The sequence below is a fragment of the Hyperolius riggenbachi genome, chromosome 4, assembly GCF_040937935.1.
Source record: "Hyperolius riggenbachi isolate aHypRig1 chromosome 4, aHypRig1.pri, whole genome shotgun sequence".
Taxonomy (NCBI): Eukaryota; Metazoa; Chordata; class Amphibia; order Anura; family Hyperoliidae; genus Hyperolius; species Hyperolius riggenbachi.
In genome coordinates this window covers 218083554-218101680 of record NC_090649.1, presented here as the reverse complement: position 1 = coordinate 218101680, position 18127 = coordinate 218083554, and the positions used below count along the sequence as shown (strand labels likewise).

The 18127-nt window shown below is 45.7% G+C and overlaps 1 protein-coding gene across 6 annotated transcripts in view; it reads right to left on the bottom strand.

Annotated features, from left to right (window-relative positions):
* Nucleotides 1–18127, bottom strand: part of MCPH1 (microcephalin 1) — a 664091-nt gene that overhangs the window by 363525 nt on the left and 282439 nt on the right. For all 6 annotated transcript variants that reach the window (XR_011031423.1, XM_068281351.1, XM_068281349.1 and 3 more), the window contains one exon: nucleotides 11793–11830. Coding sequence is in view for 5 of the 6 variants with exons in the window: in XM_068281351.1 (XP_068137452.1) it covers nucleotides 11793–11830 (38 nt within the window). In the remaining variant the exon portion in view is untranslated. The remainder of the gene's footprint in view (nucleotides 1–11792; nucleotides 11831–18127) is intronic.

The window sequence follows — 18127 nt, the reverse complement described above, 5'->3', positions numbered from 1 at the left end:
TTACGCAGCGCTGTACAGAGTATATTGTCTTGTCACTAACTGTCCCTCAGAGGAGCTCACAATCTAATCCCTACTATAGTCATATGTGTATGTATGTATCATGTAGTGTATGTATTGTAGTCTGAGGCCAATTTAAGGGGAAGCCAATTAACTTATCTGTATGTTTTTGGGATGTGGGAGGAAACCGGAGTGCCCGGAGAAAAACCACGCAGAAACACGTACTGTCACAGAAGCCCTAGTGGCTGACCGCACTTAGCCTTCTAAACGGTGCCAGCGCACAGATCGTGCGAACTCTGGTCGCAGTCAATGCGCAGGAACCGTTAAGAATTAGCTGCAGACAACTCAGAAGGGAGCCTGTGAGACACGGGTAATTACAACGTCACCTACTGGTTCAGAGTAAACTGCCACCACCGCGGTTACCATGGGACCGTGGAGCCCACTAACTGACTGACTAGTCCTGCGAATAAAACGGTTAAACACACGGTATTCTGTCTAGCCAACAACAAACAAACAGTAGCGTATCTTCAGAGACCCGGGATCAGTTCTGTGTGTGTGCTGATAAGCAGGGTAGCGGACAGTGAATGACTTGGAGAAAGTCGTTTATTCACGCAATATAAATAATTAATATATACAGACAATTATTAAAATCACAATTATTAAGACAGTAATAGCCAGTATAAAAAATAAAAGAAGGGAGAAAAATACTTAGTTCCTGGAAAGATGTCCTTTTTGTGGGAAAACAGAGTTCTGGGTTTCAATTTGAGTTCAGAGTTCAGACCAGGTGGATGCCAGCATATCCTCAAGCTGGCATCTGATGAGTTCAAGATGTTTCAGTGTGGAGGACACTGAGTTTGGGTCCTCTGCCATTCTTATGCCCCTGCTTCAGTAGGAGGGAGTGAGGGCGGGGAGCCATACACCCCCTTAGAAGATGAGATGAGCCCTCCCCTTGTCCTGGGGCTAGAAATCATATCTACCCATATATGGGCTCTATCTCACAGAACCGTACAGGTCAGGGCAGATTTATTAACATTTTCAGGTCTGTCTCGATTTACCCAGCGCCCTGATACCAGACATGAGGGGTGGGACCCCTGTGGTATCATCAGGCACTTTCAAACTGCCTAACTGGCAGTCCTTACCTCAGAATGTTCTGAAACTTCCTCAGAACCAGCACCGGGGCTCATGCTACACTTCCCCCACGTTTGGCGAAGCTGCCATCTCAGGAACCCCAGAAATATGACAGATCTGGGAAGTTATGGATTATGCTATGAGACTCAGGTTTATTCAGGATGTGTTCTAGCTGCTAACAGCTGACTTCCCCTTTGATCTTTACCAGTGAGCAAGGTGTCAAGACCTCCCGGAGATTTGTAGCCTGCCTGGCTGCACCTAGGCATCCTGATCACCCCTTGGTTAATTAACATCTACATGAGATCAGCTAGGTGTCACCTTATACCTGATGGATGGGCCATCCGCACAGCTTGAAGCCAGGGACTCTCTGGGCCCAGGCTCATTAGCATATCAAAAGAGCCATCCAGCCTTTAGGATGGTGCTCTCTCTGCTAAGAAAAGGACTTCAGCTCCCCCTACACACTCAACCCAGATTGTATCGATTTGAAGCGCAATCGATGCAGGGAATCGAGTGCGATCGCCTTTTCTTCACGGGCGGTTACAGGACGCGCCTGCTGCCCCGCAACCGTCCGTGACAGCCCTCCCTGGGGAGAAGGCAGATAGACATTCATCAGCAAGATGTGTGTCGTTGCCGCTAACCTGCGAGATCTGATCTAGTTCCCCGTTGGCGTTCTGGGGTCGGCTGCCCGCTGCGTGTCGGCCAACCTGGCTGACGGGTCTCGGGTTGCCGGTGCGGCGGGAAAACCTATTGGAGCCTGTGGCTCGGTTCCCCTGGACCGGTCGCGGTCTGCTACCCTCAGGGTTGACCCGACATGGATCGTTCTGGACAGGGGGTTTGCGCCACTGCAGTCGGACGTGGTGTCTGCCGGGACTGCTGACAACGGGCAGTGGGTTGGTTAGGTCAACAGCCAGCCCACGCAGGGTTCCCCTGCTAAGTGGCTGTGGACCTAAGGGAACCCCGCGGGGATCCCTGGACCTTCCCAGCTCCTGACAGACGGCACATGCTCTGCAGTAGTTTGCTACATCCCTGTTCATCCGGGGCCAATAAAACTGTTTCCGAATACCGGCAAGTGTCTTGCGGACCCGAGTGCCCTGTCAGAGGATTACCATGTGCGGATTTCAGCACATGTCCCCTGAACGCACTCGGGACCACAAGCCATTTGGTATTCGCATGGGATCTACCTGTAGGGGGCTGTACAGACTCACTGTACAGTCTCCCACCTTCCCAGTACACCTTGAAAGCGGCCCCGTCTGCGAGGGGCTCAGCGGCTTGCTGCCTGAGCACCTCCAGGCTTGGGTCACGTTGTAGTGCGGCTGAGAATACGGCGCTGTCAGTTTCAGCCAACTGGCTCATGTCACACGAGGCCAGCGGCTGAAAGGTCTCATCCCTGCGGTCAGAGGAGGGGGAGGAGGCCGGAACCCCCTCCACCTGTTCTGAGCTCGGGTTCTGAGCAGTGCAGCTGCGCGGTACTGCTAGCACAGGTACACTGTCAGAATGGCACAGACGGACATTACTCAAATCATCATTGCATGCAGTAATGACATTGACAGGTATAGACATTTTTTCATTACAGACAGGTTGTACAGTAAACTCAGGTACAGTTACAGCATCATCACAACAGACAGTCTGTACATCAAACTCAGGTGCCTTTGAAGCAGGCACTATTGAACCTGGTACCCTTGAACTGGGCACATTCAACCCACCTCCCCCTGGTGCTCCCCCAAGTGTATAAAGTACCTGGTGGTGGGTGGAGAGTCCGTCTCCTTCCGTGAGCGACAAGGCGGTCGTGGCAGGTTCATAGTAGGACACAAGCTTGCCGAAAATCAGTCCCCAGCAACACAGGGACTGGGAGATCCTTCATAACCCCAACAACCCTTTCATGGATTCCTCCCACTCCCCAATCCAGCTTCACTGTCGCGTGGGCTATGTGAAAAAGGGTGCCCTCTACTCCAGTAAGGGCAAGGGATCGGCTGGAGCTGATGCTCTCCTTTGGCACAAGATGTGAGTGAACTAACGTGATGTCAGCTCCGGTGTCTCGAAATCCGGTGACAACTTTGCCGTTCACTCTAACAAGTTGCTGCTGGTCGGTTCGGTCGCGGATTTCCTTTCCGCGGGCAAACAGGACAAAATCTGATGATCCAGGCTGTGGTTCGCTGGCGGGCTGCCTCTGCTGTGGGTGAGGTGCAGGTGATGCAGATGATCCAGGTGCTGGTGGTGTCTGTCTCCGCTCCGGACAGTCGAATTTCATGTGTCCGGGCTGGCGGCAGTAGTGACAGGTGACCCCTCCAGGCGCTGCAGGCCTGGGTGCAGCAGCTGCGCTGGGTGGCCTCTGTGGCGGACGGCTCACAGGGGCAGGAGGGTCTGCCGAGGTATTGGGCTGACCTCCTCTCCAGCTGGATGGGACAGTTCTGCGGGTATCAGCCACCCGGGTAGTTGCAAAAGTCTCAGCAAGGTCTGCAGCGACAGTGGCTGAAGCCGGCCTGCGTTCTAGCACAAACTGTCGCACATCAGCAGGGCAAATGTTCAGAAATTGTTCCAGGACTATCAAGTCCTCCAGGACATCATAAGACCCTTTGGTGAGGCCTAGTGTCCACTGGCGGAGTGTGGTGAGCAAGCTGCTGGCCACATCTCGGTACGAATCAGAAGGCTTTTTCTGCCAGGCCCTGAACTTTTTCCGATAGGCTTCTGGCGTCAGCTGGTACTTAGTAATGATAGCGTCTTTTATAGCAGCATAATCATTATCCTTCTCCGCAGGCAATTCTGCGAAGGCATCAAGCGCTTTGTAGCGCAGCAAAGGTGTCAGATGTCTGGCCCACTGGTCTTGGGACAGACGATACTGACGGCATGCTTTTTCATAAGACCGCAAAAACAAGTCAATGTCTGTGTCTTTCTCAATATTAGCAAATTTAAATTTTGCACTTACGGGTGGTGCAGCTCCTTCAGCAGGGAGGCTGGGCGGTGAACTCCGGCTGGCCTGTTGCACTTTTGCCATGTTTAGCTCATGCTGTCGTTGGCGTTCCCGCTCAGCGGCATCCCTCTCCGCGTGGCGTTCTGCAGCAGCAGCGGCTTGCCGCTCCCGTTCCTCTCGTTTTTGCTCCGCCATGTACTGCAGGTACTTGTCCAGGTCAGTCTCCATCAGCTTTTGTAATGCCTGCTGCATTACCGGGTCAGCACCCCTGGACAGTCCAGTACTGGCCAGTTCCGGGCGAGTATTTTCAGAAACTTTGGGGTTGGGGTCCACACTGACATTCTCCTGCGTAACTGTTGATGCAGGGCCCTCAGGATGCACAACCTCTGTACGGTCAGGAGTCTCAGTCTCTGGTTCCCCTTGCCTTGAGTCAGATGGGTCAGCGTCTACCTTAGCAGACACATCCAGCTCCTGCAGTTGCTGGGTATCCCATTGAAACAATTCCGTTACCAGGTCCCCTTGTTTCTTGCGGCCGACATCAATGCCTCTCTCTTGGCAAAGATTTTGCAGGTCCGCCAGGCACATTTTCTTGTAGTTCCCGGACATTTCTACGCCAAATAAAATAAAACTTTTGGGGAGGGGTACTGGCTACACAGTCTCTCTGTATATATAAAAAAATATATTGCCTTCCAGCTACACCAACGAATTAGTTCGTTTCTTGATAGCGCTAGCGCTATCGTAGATACTTTCAGCACAACACAGGTCCCAACCGCTGCCTAACACTGTCACAGGAGCCCTAGTGGCTGACCGCACTTAGCCTTCTAAACGGTGCCAGCGCACAGATCGTGCGAACTCTGGTCGCAGTCAATGCGCAGGAACCGTTAAGAATTAGCCGCAGACAACTCAGAAGGGAGCCTGTGAGACACGGGTAATTACAACGTCACCTACTGGTTCAGAGTAAACTGCCACCACCGCGGTTACCATGGGACCGTGGAGCCCACTAACTGACTGACTAGTCCTGCGAATAAAATGGTTAAACACACGGTATTCTGTCTAGCCAACAACAAACAAACAGTAGCGTATCTTCAGAGACCCGGGATCAGTTCTGTGTGTGTGCTGATAAGCAGGGTAGCGGACAGTGAATGACTTGGAGAAAGTCGTTTATTCACTCAATATAAATAATTAATATATACAGACAATTATTAAAATCACAATTATTAAGACAGTAATAGCCAGTATAAAAAATAAAAGAAGGGAGAAAAATACTTAGTTCCTGGAAAGATGTCCTTTTTGTGGGAAAACAGAGTTCTGGGTTTCAATTTGAGTTCAGAGTTCAGACCAGGTGGATGCCAGCATATCCTCAAGCTGGCATCTGATGAGTTCAAGATGTTTCAGTGTGGAGGACACTGAGTTTGGGTCCTCTGCCATTCTTATGCCCCTGCTTCAGTAGGAGGGAGTGAGGGCGGGGAGCCATACACCCCCTTAGAAGATGAGATGAGCCCTCCCCTTGTCCTGGGGCTAGAAATCATATCTACCCATATATGGGCTCTATCTCACAGAACCGTACAGGTCAGGGCAGATTTATTAACATTTTCAGGTCTGTCTCGATTTACCCAGCGCCCTGATACCAGACATGAGGGGTGGGACCCCTGTGGTATCATCAGGCACTTTCAAACTGCCTAACTGGCAGTCCTTACCTCAGAATGTTCTGAAACTTCCTCAGAACCAGCACCGGGGCTCATGCTACACTTCCCCTACGTTTGGCGAAGCTGCCATCTCAGGAACCCCAGAAATATGACAGATCTGGGAAGTTATGGATTATGCTATGAGACTCAGGTTTATTCAGGATGTGTTCTAGCTGCTAACAGCTGACTTCCCCTTTGATCTTTACCAGTGAGCAAGGTGTCAAGACCTCCCGGAGATTTGTAGCCTGCCTGGCTGCACCTAGGCATCCTGATCACCCCTTGGTTAATTAACATCTACATGAGATCAGCTAGGTGTCACCTTATACCTGATGGATGGGCCATCCGCACAGCTTGAAGCCAGGGACTCTCTGGGCCCAGGCTCATTAGCATATCAAAAGAGCCATCCAGCCTTTAGGATGGTGCTCTCTCTGCTAAGAAAAGGACTTCAGCTCCCCCTACACACTCAACCCAGATTGTATCGATTTGAAGCGCAATCGATGCAGGGAATCGAGTGCGATCGCCTTTTCTTCACGGGCGGTTACAGGACGCGCCTGCGGCCCCGCAACCGTCCGTGACACGTACTATTACAAAAGGTCAATAGAAATAATGTCAGGATCAGGGTTGGGCAAACTGACTCGAGGACCACAAAGGGTTCTTAAATTTGACAGAGGAGCCAGGCTAGTATAGGTAGCCACTATGTACCCTCCCCCCCCTCCCATACTGGAAGCCAAATATGCCCCTAGTCTTAGTTTGGACCCCAGTATTAAGAAGCCCCTCCCCCAGGATAAGTAGCCAGATGTGCCCCCAGTATTAAACATCCCCATCCTCAGTTTAGGTAGCCAGATATGCCCCCACTAGAGCTCTACCCAGTTTTGGTAGCCAATTGTGTCCCCAGTATTAGGCAGCTCACTCCTCAGTTTAGGGAGTTTGGTGTCCTCAGTATTAGGCAGCCCCTCCTCAATTTGAGCAGTGGGTGTACCCCTCAGTATTAGGCAGCCCCCCTCACCATTATAGGTAGCAGATGTGACCCTCCCTCCCTAAGCACAGTTGTGAGCGGAGCATACATTAAGTTAATTACCCTTTCTCAGCTTCCAGAGCCAATCTCCCTGCAAACGCATAATCAGCGTCCTCTCTAAAGTCCCAGCACGTCGCTTTTTATGTGACCCGCTGACATGTAGTAGTAGCAGATCATGACATGGTAATAGCCAAAAGCGCTAGAAGCTGAGAGCTGGTGAGGAAGGGTAGATCCGCACTAGTTATGTTAACGTATCCGTGGCTCCGTTTATCAGGCCGGATCAAAACCGGAGCCACGGATGCAAGTGTTTTAGATAGCAGCTGTCTTCACCCATATAAAAAAAAAAAAACAAAAAAACAAAAAAAAACAAAAAAAAAAACAGGTCTGCATTTGTGGGGACCCGTTTTCAAAACCTGAATGGAAAATCCGGGTATGCTGCATTTTCACGCAATGGATCTGGATCCTGATACATGCAGGGGTAGTGGCAGGCAATACAAAAATGGATCCCCGTTTATACAGGCAAATTTGGACACAGAAACGGATTCGTTTCTGTGTGACAGCCTGTGGGGGGAGAGGGGGCCGCCATGCTGGAGGGGTATAGCAGGCAGGACGGGGGTTGGCAGTGGTCAGTGGGGACATCCCCCCTCCCTCACCTGGGTCCCCCGTCCCCGCTACTCTCTCCAGCTACATGTCACAAAACTTGTTAAAATGCATAGCAGCGGCGAGCGGGGAGCTTACCTTCTCCTTCCTCCGCTCACCACGTCACTGCCTCCAATTCTGCCCTCTGAAGTATAGAGGGCGGCATTGGAGGCAGTGACGTGACGAGTGGAGGAAGTGGAAATAAGGTAAGTTCCCCGCCGCTATACATTGTAACAAGTTTTGCGCCATGTCAAGAATAGTGGTTAGAGAAGTGTATGACAGATATGATGAGGTGACTGATCTGTAAGTCTCTGAATAGCTGGTTGTGATCATGTGTGCCTTCTGCTGCCAACAGCAGCCTACACAGGAACAGGAGACACTATCACCTTAAAGAGAATTTATGTAGAATTAATTGTTTAAGAAATAGTAGCGGCGGATGGATCAGCATGAAAGTAGCATGTTTAAATGGAGAAACTCAATCACACTTTCAATATTGTTATATCATTACAGGTTTTCTGCAATCTTTCTTTGAGGGGAGAATTCCCAAAGTTCCAGAAGTCCCTAACATTAAGCCTATGTTCTTTGTTTATTTGCATAAGCCAAAAGAAATTTCTCACTTTTCCCCAAAAATGTTTTCACACCTGTAATAATATCACATGTTTAAAGGAACCCTGGAATAACTTGTGACATAATGAGATAAACGTACATATCTTATATACCAATCCTACTCACAACCTCTGTGTTCCCCTTTTTGTTTTTGTTTTTTATTGCAAAGGTTAATAAATCAATAAATCTCTGCAATTGGGATAATCAGACTGCAGCGGTAGCTCTTCTGAAAAGTAATTCAAGGTTGCAAAACTTCAGTGTAGCTGTATAAAAATTTGCAAGATTCTGATGAAAAGTTGAATAGATCATAACTTATCTGTGTAGGAGCCGAATAAACACCAGCCATGTCACTGTGATGTTATATCTTGTTTAAACTTCAAACACATGCACCATAACTTCCTGATATTGACTTTTCCTCAGGTGCTGAAGTTCTTTGTTTATTGCCTCAAATGACAACAACGGGGTGGAGGTGCCTGGTATGTGAATAAATCAGCTAAAATAAAACGTATATATCAAATAGTACAGGCAATTTCTTACTTCTCCAGATGAAAAGAAAACCAGTGTTTTGTGGTTTCTTGCTTGCTTCCTCAGGTCAATAAAAAATATATACGTGCCTTTGTCAACAGACTGTTAAGATCGTCAATATGCCAGTAAGAATGTGCCATCTCCATAGTCCCCTAACACAATAGTAGTCAATTTATTTAGTTTTATTTCTTAACCAAGTACAATTAAAGTATTAGTAAAGCTTGTTTTAAATGCATAGACAATGATCCGAAACAACTGGCAACTGACAGAACTAGTCCCTTGTTCCTAGATGGAACGTCTTGTCCCTTCATTTGTATTGCTGCTCAGTTAACGTTGTACTGTTCAATACAGCAGAGAAGTAAAGTATGTGGCTGCCAATCTCCTCGATCAAAGAAAACTCACCACTGCACAGAACCTTCAATCTGAAATCAATCAGTAGTTTATCAGTTGTATACCGTATATACTTGCATATAAGCGACCCGCGTACAAGCCGAGGTACCTACTTTTCACTCAGAAACCAGGAAAAAGTGATTGACTCCCGTATAAACCTCCTTGCCAGTGTAGCCCCATCCACAGTAGCCAGGTGTGCCCCCAGTACAAGTCAGCCATCTTACCCATAGCCAGATGTGCCCCAAGAATGATCATAGACATGCCCAACAGGAAGAATCCCCGATCATTGCACCGCTGACACATTAGCTTGCATGCTCAGCTCCACAAGCCAGGCGACACAGGTAGCCTTGAGCAGCGCACTCTGCACACCACGTTGCAGGGGATAGGGGGCATGGACACAGCAGGAGCTAGCTGGCAAGAGCAGGATCACTAGTGCACGATCCTTAAAGAGGAACTCCAGTGAAAATAATGTAGTAAAAAAAGTGCTTCATTTTTTACCATAATTATGTATAAATGATTTAGTCAGTGTTTGCTCATTGTAAAATCTTTCCTCTCCCAGATTAACATTCTGACATTTATTACATGGTGACATTGTTACTGTGGGCAGGTTATGTAGCTGTTTCTAGCTGTTCTGTCTGTTACAGACAGCTAATAACAGCTATTTCCTGTCTCTGAACATTGTTACATTGTGGCAGTTTGCCAGCAGTACCGCGGTATTCAGAGCCTCTTGTGGGAGGGGTTTCAGCACAAAATCAGTCACACAGCGCCCCCTGATGGTCTGTTTGTGAAAATCATTGTCTTTCTCATGTAAAATGGGGTATCAGCTACTGATTGGGAAAAAGTTCAATTCTTGGTTGGAGTTTCTCTTTAAGGTGGCCACTAATGATCCAATCTTTTTCATCCAATCTTACCATTTCTATGTAATATAAGGTAACTGCCTGAAGTATCCATTCAGTATATTCACTCAATTTACCCTTATACTACATAGATTTGGTAAGATTGGGTGAAAAATATTGGATCATTAGTGGCCACCATTACGCTACTCTGCCAGTAACAAAACATGTTCCACTGACTCGTATATAAGCCAAGGGGGTAACGTTTCAGGACTTTTTTTGTGCTGAAAAATTAGGCTTGTACGTGAGTATATAAGGTATGTTGAGGTTAATACACCACTGGCAGATTCAACCAAAACAGAAAAATCTGCCAGATATACCAACCAATGCATAGCCCCTAAAATAAGGCATCAATTCAAATATACACTTTTAATGAAAATCTTCACCCATATAATGTGGTTTTTTTTGTCTGCACATCATAAGCTTGCAACTTGGAAGAACCACAGTAATAAAATGTCACTACAATAAAAAGTCAGCACAAGCTGTTTTCACTTTAAATCCATAACATAAGACTTGGCATGCTTCTAATGTTTCTTATGGCAATATCTAACACAGACATATGCCAAAACAGACCCACAATGCCGGAGTCTCCATAGATGCAAAAGATAAGGTGGCTAAAGGTACGGGTGAGCTGTAGTTTCTAGTGAAAGTATTTCCTCTGAGTTCTGCCTCATTTATTCTGCCTTCAACACCAACTTTCTTGGGAGTCCCAAAGGTCAGTATTTTAGAATTTGGAATAATGAAGACTGTTTAATGTTTACTTATGTCTCATAAAGTGTGAAAATGGCCCCCTATACCACACACTAGACAGACCCTGCATCAATAAATTAACATTAAGGTACAGTCTGCAGATCAGAAGGCTTTTTAACTTTTTGGAACTCGTTAAAAATAAGTCAAAATGACCGTAAATTGTTTTAATTTGCTATATTGAAAACCTTAATCAATGTATTACTTAGTAATCTTCGGTGAAAAATATAAAACATACAACTAATATGACTAAAACAGAAAACATCAGAAAGGTATTAAAGCCCTTCAGATTCCTTCTCACTACCAGCAATGACTTGTAGTTTAAAATCCTAGTAACACTCTCTAATCACCACCAAGGGGTGGGCTCCCATTATATACCGTAATTAAACTGCATGAATGTGTTGCCAGGTGTGCAGTGTGTAGGAACCAGCATCTTTGTTATGGCATCAGACTGACACATATCAAATGCTAAAGCTGTTCTAGTGTTATCATATATACGGTGGGATGCGAAAGTAGGGCCAACCTTGTTAATCGTCATGATTTTCCTATACAAATCGTTGGTTGTTATGATAAAAAATGTCAGCTAAATATATCTTATAGGAGACACACACAGTGATATTTGAAAAGTGAAGTGAAGTTACTGCCTGTAGAGCACACCCAGTGGCTGCAGTTCCAGCGCTTTGAGCCAAGTGGCTGTAGCTCTGGCGCTTTGAGTCCACCTAGAGAAAAGCGCGATATAAATGGTATTTGCCTTGTCTAGTAGTAAATACACTTTATAATCCATATAGGCCAAAGAGAGGGAAGAGAACGCCGGCACGGCTATGAATTGCTTTATTAAAATTCTATTTAGGTATACATCATGTTGATAAAGTATAGTGTGAAACACACGTCACATACTGGAAAGTATCGGGAAGCAAGGTGCGGTGGGTACTTGGCGTGAAAGCCTTACAGCCATTTCACGCAATGAGCGCTTCTATGGAGGCTGCGGGGGGCGGCAGTTATTGGCTGGCTTATAAACTGATTAGAGCCCCTTCCCCCAAGCTACTCCTCTGGGCAAGACTCAAGGCAATGCAATTGTTATTTTTCTGTTCATACTGACATTTCACTAGCATTGGCTACATTTGGGGATATCCAATTTATAGTATTAATAAATGCACAAGCTAAAATGTCTTTTCCCTATGTGCATACTCAGTTTAACATTTACAGAACAAATAGAACCACAAATTTGAGCTGTAGACAAAAAAAGTGGAAATACTTACTCTGAGCTCATGCTTGTCATAACCAATGATCGTGTAACCTAAAGAAACAAAAAAAATAAAAACCAAATGTAATTAAATGACCTTTAAAATAATTTGTGTAAAACACCTTAAAGGGACTCGGAGCTGAAAAAATAAAAAGATTTTATACATACCTGGGGCTTCCTCCAGCCCCTTCCGCTTGGATCACTCCCACGCCACCGTCCTCCGCTGCTCGCAGCTTCGGGTAAACAGAGAGATACGCAACCAGTGCACTTTTCTTACGTTAGACTGGCTCTGACTGTCGGAAGTGCGGGGACCCAGTACCGGAGCTGCAGACATTGGAGGACGGCGGCATGGGAGCGATCCAAGTGTATGGGGCTGAAGGAAGCCCCAGGTATGTATACAATCTTTATTTTTCAGCTCTGGTACACTTTAATCAGTATCAATACTGTCCTAAACTTAAAGCAAACTTGAACTAAAAATAGAAGTCAAAATAAACAAACACCATACTTACCTCCCATTATCCAGGGATTTTATCTGATTGCCATCTGGAGTCGGGAAGGAATTTTTCCCTTTTGGGGCTAATTGGACCATGCCTTGTGGGTTTTTTTTCGCCTTCCTCTGGATCAACAGGGGTATGTGGGGGACGGGCTGGAGTTGTACTTTGTACTGGTTGAACTCGATGGACGTATGTCTTTTTTCAACCAAAATAACTATGTAACTATGTAGTCTACTCATCAATCTCCTTTATCCTCTCCCACGTCCTGTTTATTCACTGTGATAAATGGAGTTCTCCATCCTCCATTTTAAAAAAGGCAATGACCCTGTAACAGCTTCTGGGTCAGCACACTGCTAAACTGTAACATCGCCCACTTGAGCCATAAGGAAACATGGACATTACCTTGCACATCAGTTATCCTTTCAGTTATAACTGACAGCAACTGAGTTATTTCAGTACTGACAATATCTTGTCAGAACTGGAAGGGATCATTGTTAGAAGAAAATTGTGAGTTTCTGAGAGGAACTGATGGCAGGTAAGTTTGTAATATTCATTTGCAGATACACAGATCGGCGCACTGAATTTGCAGAATGGGCAAAGCAAAAACTGGAACAGGACCCTCAGTTTACACAGAAGATTTTGTTCAGTGATGAGGCAAACTTTTATGTGAATGGTGAAGTTTACAAACAAAACCACCGCTATTGGTCTGACACTAACACACAATGGATAGATCTCTCCAAGACTGTTGGGAAAAAAAAGGCCACTGAATATGCAAAATTGCTACATGATTATGTGTTTCCCTCTTTATGCACTGAAGCTGGCTGGCTCGTTTCCTGAGTTTTTCCAGCAAGATGGTGCACCACCACATTATGGGTGTCAGGTCTGAGCATTGGGGTCATCTGAAGGCAATTGTCTATGCTGTGAAGATACGAGATGTGCAGTACCTGAAACTACGGATACTGGAAGCCTGTGCTACTATTTCTCCTGCAGTGTTGCTATCAGTGTGTGAAAAGTGGGAGAAGAGGGTTGCATTGACAATCCAACACAAAGGGCAGCACATTGAACACATTTTATAAGTGGTCAGAAACTTGTAAATAACTCATGAAAGAATAAAGTTACGTTAAAATCAAGCACACCATTGTTTTTCTTGTGAAATTCTCAATAAGTGTGATGTGTCACATGACCCTCTTCCTATTGACAAAAACAAAAGTTGGATTCAAATTGGCCTCCATGATCACCATCTTGAAAAGTTCCTCCCCTCACATATACTAAATGTGCCACAAACAAGAAGTTAATATCTCATGCTTTCCCATATAAATGGCCCACCCTGTATAACAGTACAAATCTGAAAGAAGGATATATTCTGCTGTCCCATAGAAACACCAGCATCTGTTATATAGAATGGCTGGGAAAATCTGGCCAGAAGGTCACATAATTAATGTTTTGAGGTTTAACCCTCCTGGCTGTCAATTGTTCTGCGGCTGCGGGAGGTTTTTTAAGCCTAATTTTTTTTTATCATGTAGCTAGCCTAGCGCTAGCTACATGATTCTCCCCTCCCTGCGGCCTCCCTCCCACCCCTCCGATCGCCACCGGCGATCAAGCCCATTTCCTTCAGGGCTTCCCCCGTCACAATGGCAACGAACGGAGCGACGTCATCGACGTCGTGATGTCACAGGGAGTCCCAATCCACCCCATAGCGCAGCCTGGCGGCGATTGGCCAGGCTAACCAAGGGGTATGCGGGGGGGCCCTGTTTCGCGGCGGGTAGCGGCGGCGATCGACCCGAACACGCAGCAAGCAAAGTGCTTGCTGCGTGTTCTAAAAGAAAAATTATGAAAATCGGCCCAGTAGGGCCTGAGAAATCCTCCGCGGAGGCTTACCCCGAGGTTACCGCTAAGAAGGTAAGAAATATGAAGAAAAAAACAATGGAGTACCACCTTGTCTGTGTAGGTAGGCAATGGCGGTACGATTGCCCGACTGGATGACAATAGGTCTGTCCTTGAGAAGGTTTACCATTGATCTCACTTCTTTCCATATAGCCAATAGCTCCCTGAGGTTCAACGAGAATTCCCTCTCCACTGGACTCCACTGACCCTAAACTAAGACTAAGCCTCTGTGGGCCCCACAACCCCAGTATAGGGAGCTTACCCCCTAAACCTACTTATTGATGGATCCCTTTGCCACTGGCTTAGTCAAGGCTGCCAGTGCCCACAGAGAGCTCTGAGTGCCCTGTCTGCAGGTCCCCCGAGCCGCCTGCTGCCCCTGTGGTATGGGTCGCGGCCGCCAGAACATGTGGAACGAGCAGGGCCATTTAAAACCTCCCACGGCATGGTCCCTTTAATGCCACGAGAGGTAAGTTTCTAGGCTACACATACCTCTATTTGCCTGCCCGCCGGGCCAACAAATAGAGCTCCTACTCATTCGATGAAGGCTCCTTTCCTAACTGCGCACACGAGGGTGCATTAGAGCCGACGATGAGCAATGGCTAGCTGCTGAAAGTCCATCTACTGCCCAGTAAAGAATGGCGCACAGGAGGAGGCAGGAAAGCCGGGGCTGTGCAGTGCCTGGCTGCTGTGGCTCAGCCCCTCAAAGCAATGCACCGGAGAAAGAGGCCCCACCCCCTCACCAGGAAGGGAGAAACTGTTGCAGAAGAGGGTAAGTGTACAATGTCCCCTTGCACCATGATCATGCTGAACCCTTTTCCTCCATTCTGACCCACATGAATGCAGCTACTCACTTAAGCATCTCCTGGCAGCTGGAGTATAGCAGGGCTACCTGCAGCTGCTGTCACTGCTGCCTGTGCAATGGCTGAGATACACTGCAGAGCACTTTGCTGTCCATCAGAGCTGTTTTTTTTTTTTTTTAAGAAAACCTCTCCCATTGACTTTCAGTAAAGTTGCGGCTAAAAAAAAAAAAAAAAGAGCTGGATCATCCACAAGGCAAACCTAGGAGTTGCCTAGGGCTGGGGTGGACCCCCACCAAATCTTACTAAAAAAGCAAGGTAACTATCAGGTGGGCAAAAACTGCTAGGGCCCCGTTTCATCTTAATTAATTTCTGCTCCCAGTGCTAGAAAGGTATTTATGGTGCACACTCACCCCTGGCAATTTTGGCACCCCACTGAGGACAATTAAATGGTGCTACCAGCTGTGTGATTATGGTGCATGGAATGTAGAGGCGGTAGCGGTGGGATTCATCAATGGACCAAATTAGCAGCGACTGGGGGTTACTGTTAGGCCTTGGTAGGGGAGGGTCAATGGTTAGAGTTATGTTATAATAGGGGAAAGTAATATCTACCACCTTTTGACTTTTGTATTTTGAATTTCATTTCATGTCGCACCCAGGTTATGCAGATGCAAGGTTTTCATTTAGTTAGAACTAGGGCCCTTCCCAGCCGAGGATGACCTCATCGTGGTGTGAGGGTCGAGTACTTGATAATTTGCATGCAAGCTATTATGGAAACTAACATCCCCCAGTGGTAATTATGTGCATCTTATTTAAATGAAGGGTGTGTACTTCGTCTACTAGTAGTCCTTGCACACTTTGTGCTGGTAGCCCTATGGATGCAGTCTTCCCTAAGTAGCGCTGTCCACTGTTCGCTGATAGTAGAATATTGGTAGCATTACTAATATTCTACTATATCCAGCGCATGTAATGAAATTTCATCTTCATCATGTCTGTGTGCCAACATTTTAAAGAGCTGTTTTCACATGTACACCTCCCAATGTTCAGCCTAGGCTATGAATGTCATACAGCCTTTCCCCCCACGAACACTCAGGGAGATCATGTGATGTTTTTTCTCTCTTCCCAGTTATTTTCAAATGACAGCAATGCCACAGGGGACTAGGCTGCACCAAATTGTACTGCATATCACTGCACATAGGTGAGCAGGGTCATATGTGTTTAGGCAGCACTCAGAAGATAGATGAATAACTGTACATGTTTTTCAAAAGGGTTTTCTTCAAGTCTAGATCATTTACAGTTGTGTCCATAATCAAAGCATTTGTAGCTTGCATTAACTGGCAAACCCAATCAGTCCTACTCTTCTGGACAACCTATCACACATTTAGTAGGTGTCATTAAAACCTCTGAGACAGTTCAAACTATAGCAGGATGTTCAAAGTTAATATTTCTAGAGTGTGTTAGAATGCAATGAAAAATATCTGAAATGCACCATGAAGCCATCTAAACACTCAATCCTAATGCTGAGTACACACGTCCGATAAAGATCATTTTTAAACGGCCGATAACGATCATTTGAACGATAATCGTGCATGAAAAAAACACGAACGATCGTTCTATGATGTAGTACGCATGCTCAAAAATCCGGAAGTTACGTTGCTTTGTTTTGAACAACAGCCTATAACGATCGCTGTTAATGAATTGAGTCGATCGTGTATTTTCCCACAAAAAGAACATTTTATATATGGAACGTTCGTTCTGTAACCTATGTGTGTTTACAGGCACGTTCATTCTTAATTTTGACATGATTTGTTTTTTCTCCCCTCTCCCTCCTTTAATTAACATATACTGTAAATGTAAAATGGTATTAGAAAAATGTTTATTGTTAAAAGTATAAAGTAGTGAACATAAATATTTTACAAATAAAATAACGAACGGCTATTAAATATTATCTTTACGTGTGTACGGAGTCGGCCGATTTGTTTCTGACGTCACTTCCTTTTGCGCACGCATATACTATCGTTCGTCATTCACTTTTTTTGTAGACATTGTTCTCATCTGTACACAGTCGTTCGTTATGGCGGATAAATCCCATTTGATTTAAATATCGTTCACACGTCATGAATCGTTCGTTCCAAACGATCTTTGTCGTACGTGTATACGAACCTTTAGGTGGCTACATCACTTAGAACATACCAGAGTAATTAAAGCAAACAGAAATGTTAGGCTAATCTTGGAAGAAATCTGTGATGAAATACAGAATCAAAACCATTCTATCATCAATTTTGAAACTTGCCCTCACAAAAACATGATCTTGCCTAATAAGATGTAATATATAACACATGGATTGAAAACTTTGTTAACCAACTAGAGGTGAAACTGTCATTAAGCAAGATAAATTAAATAAAATTGACTCAATTTTTAATTTAGCAGAGGTCTGAGCAAAATAATATTTTTTCTTCAGTTATAATTACACAAAAATAAAAATTACTGTCTAAAAATGTTAAGAATCTGAGTGATCGGGTGTTCTAAATTTTGTTCCTTTTCTGCAAAATCTAAAGCTTGCACAATACTCAAGTATAAGCCGACCCCCAACTTTTACCTTGAAAATCGTGGACAAATGATTGACTCGTGTATAGGCCGGGGACAGGAAATGCAGCAGCCACTGGTGACTTTTAGAGTGGGGTCTTGCAGTGGATAGAAGGAAAACAGGGAAATGCCTCCCCCTCATCTGTCAGCTGACTGTCAGGGCAGAGCAGCTAATTAATAAATACAGGATGTTAACAATATTTCTGCTGTCGTGAAAGCAGGAAGTAGACACACTGCAGATGTATTGCAGGATTATTAGCTATACAAAGAAACAAAAATATTTTTTCTTTAAGGGTTATTATGCTTTTGCTTAACTTTTAGAGCTGAGATGAAATGCTGTGGAGCTCAATTGTAAGTTGCTGTCCGAGCAGAGCAGCATGTATTGTGAGCAGCTTGCAGTGTCTAGTGTTCTGAGGAGGTGAGGCTGCATTGCTCTCACCTGCTGGATGCTGCCCGGGCATGTACTTTGCTTCTCCTGGCGGTTCACTGGTTCTCCGCTGCCCTCTCATGCCAATTTCCCCTGCTGTCAGTGGATCGGAGCTCCGGAAACTTTCTACATGGCAACGAGTCCTCTCTAACCTCATCGCTAT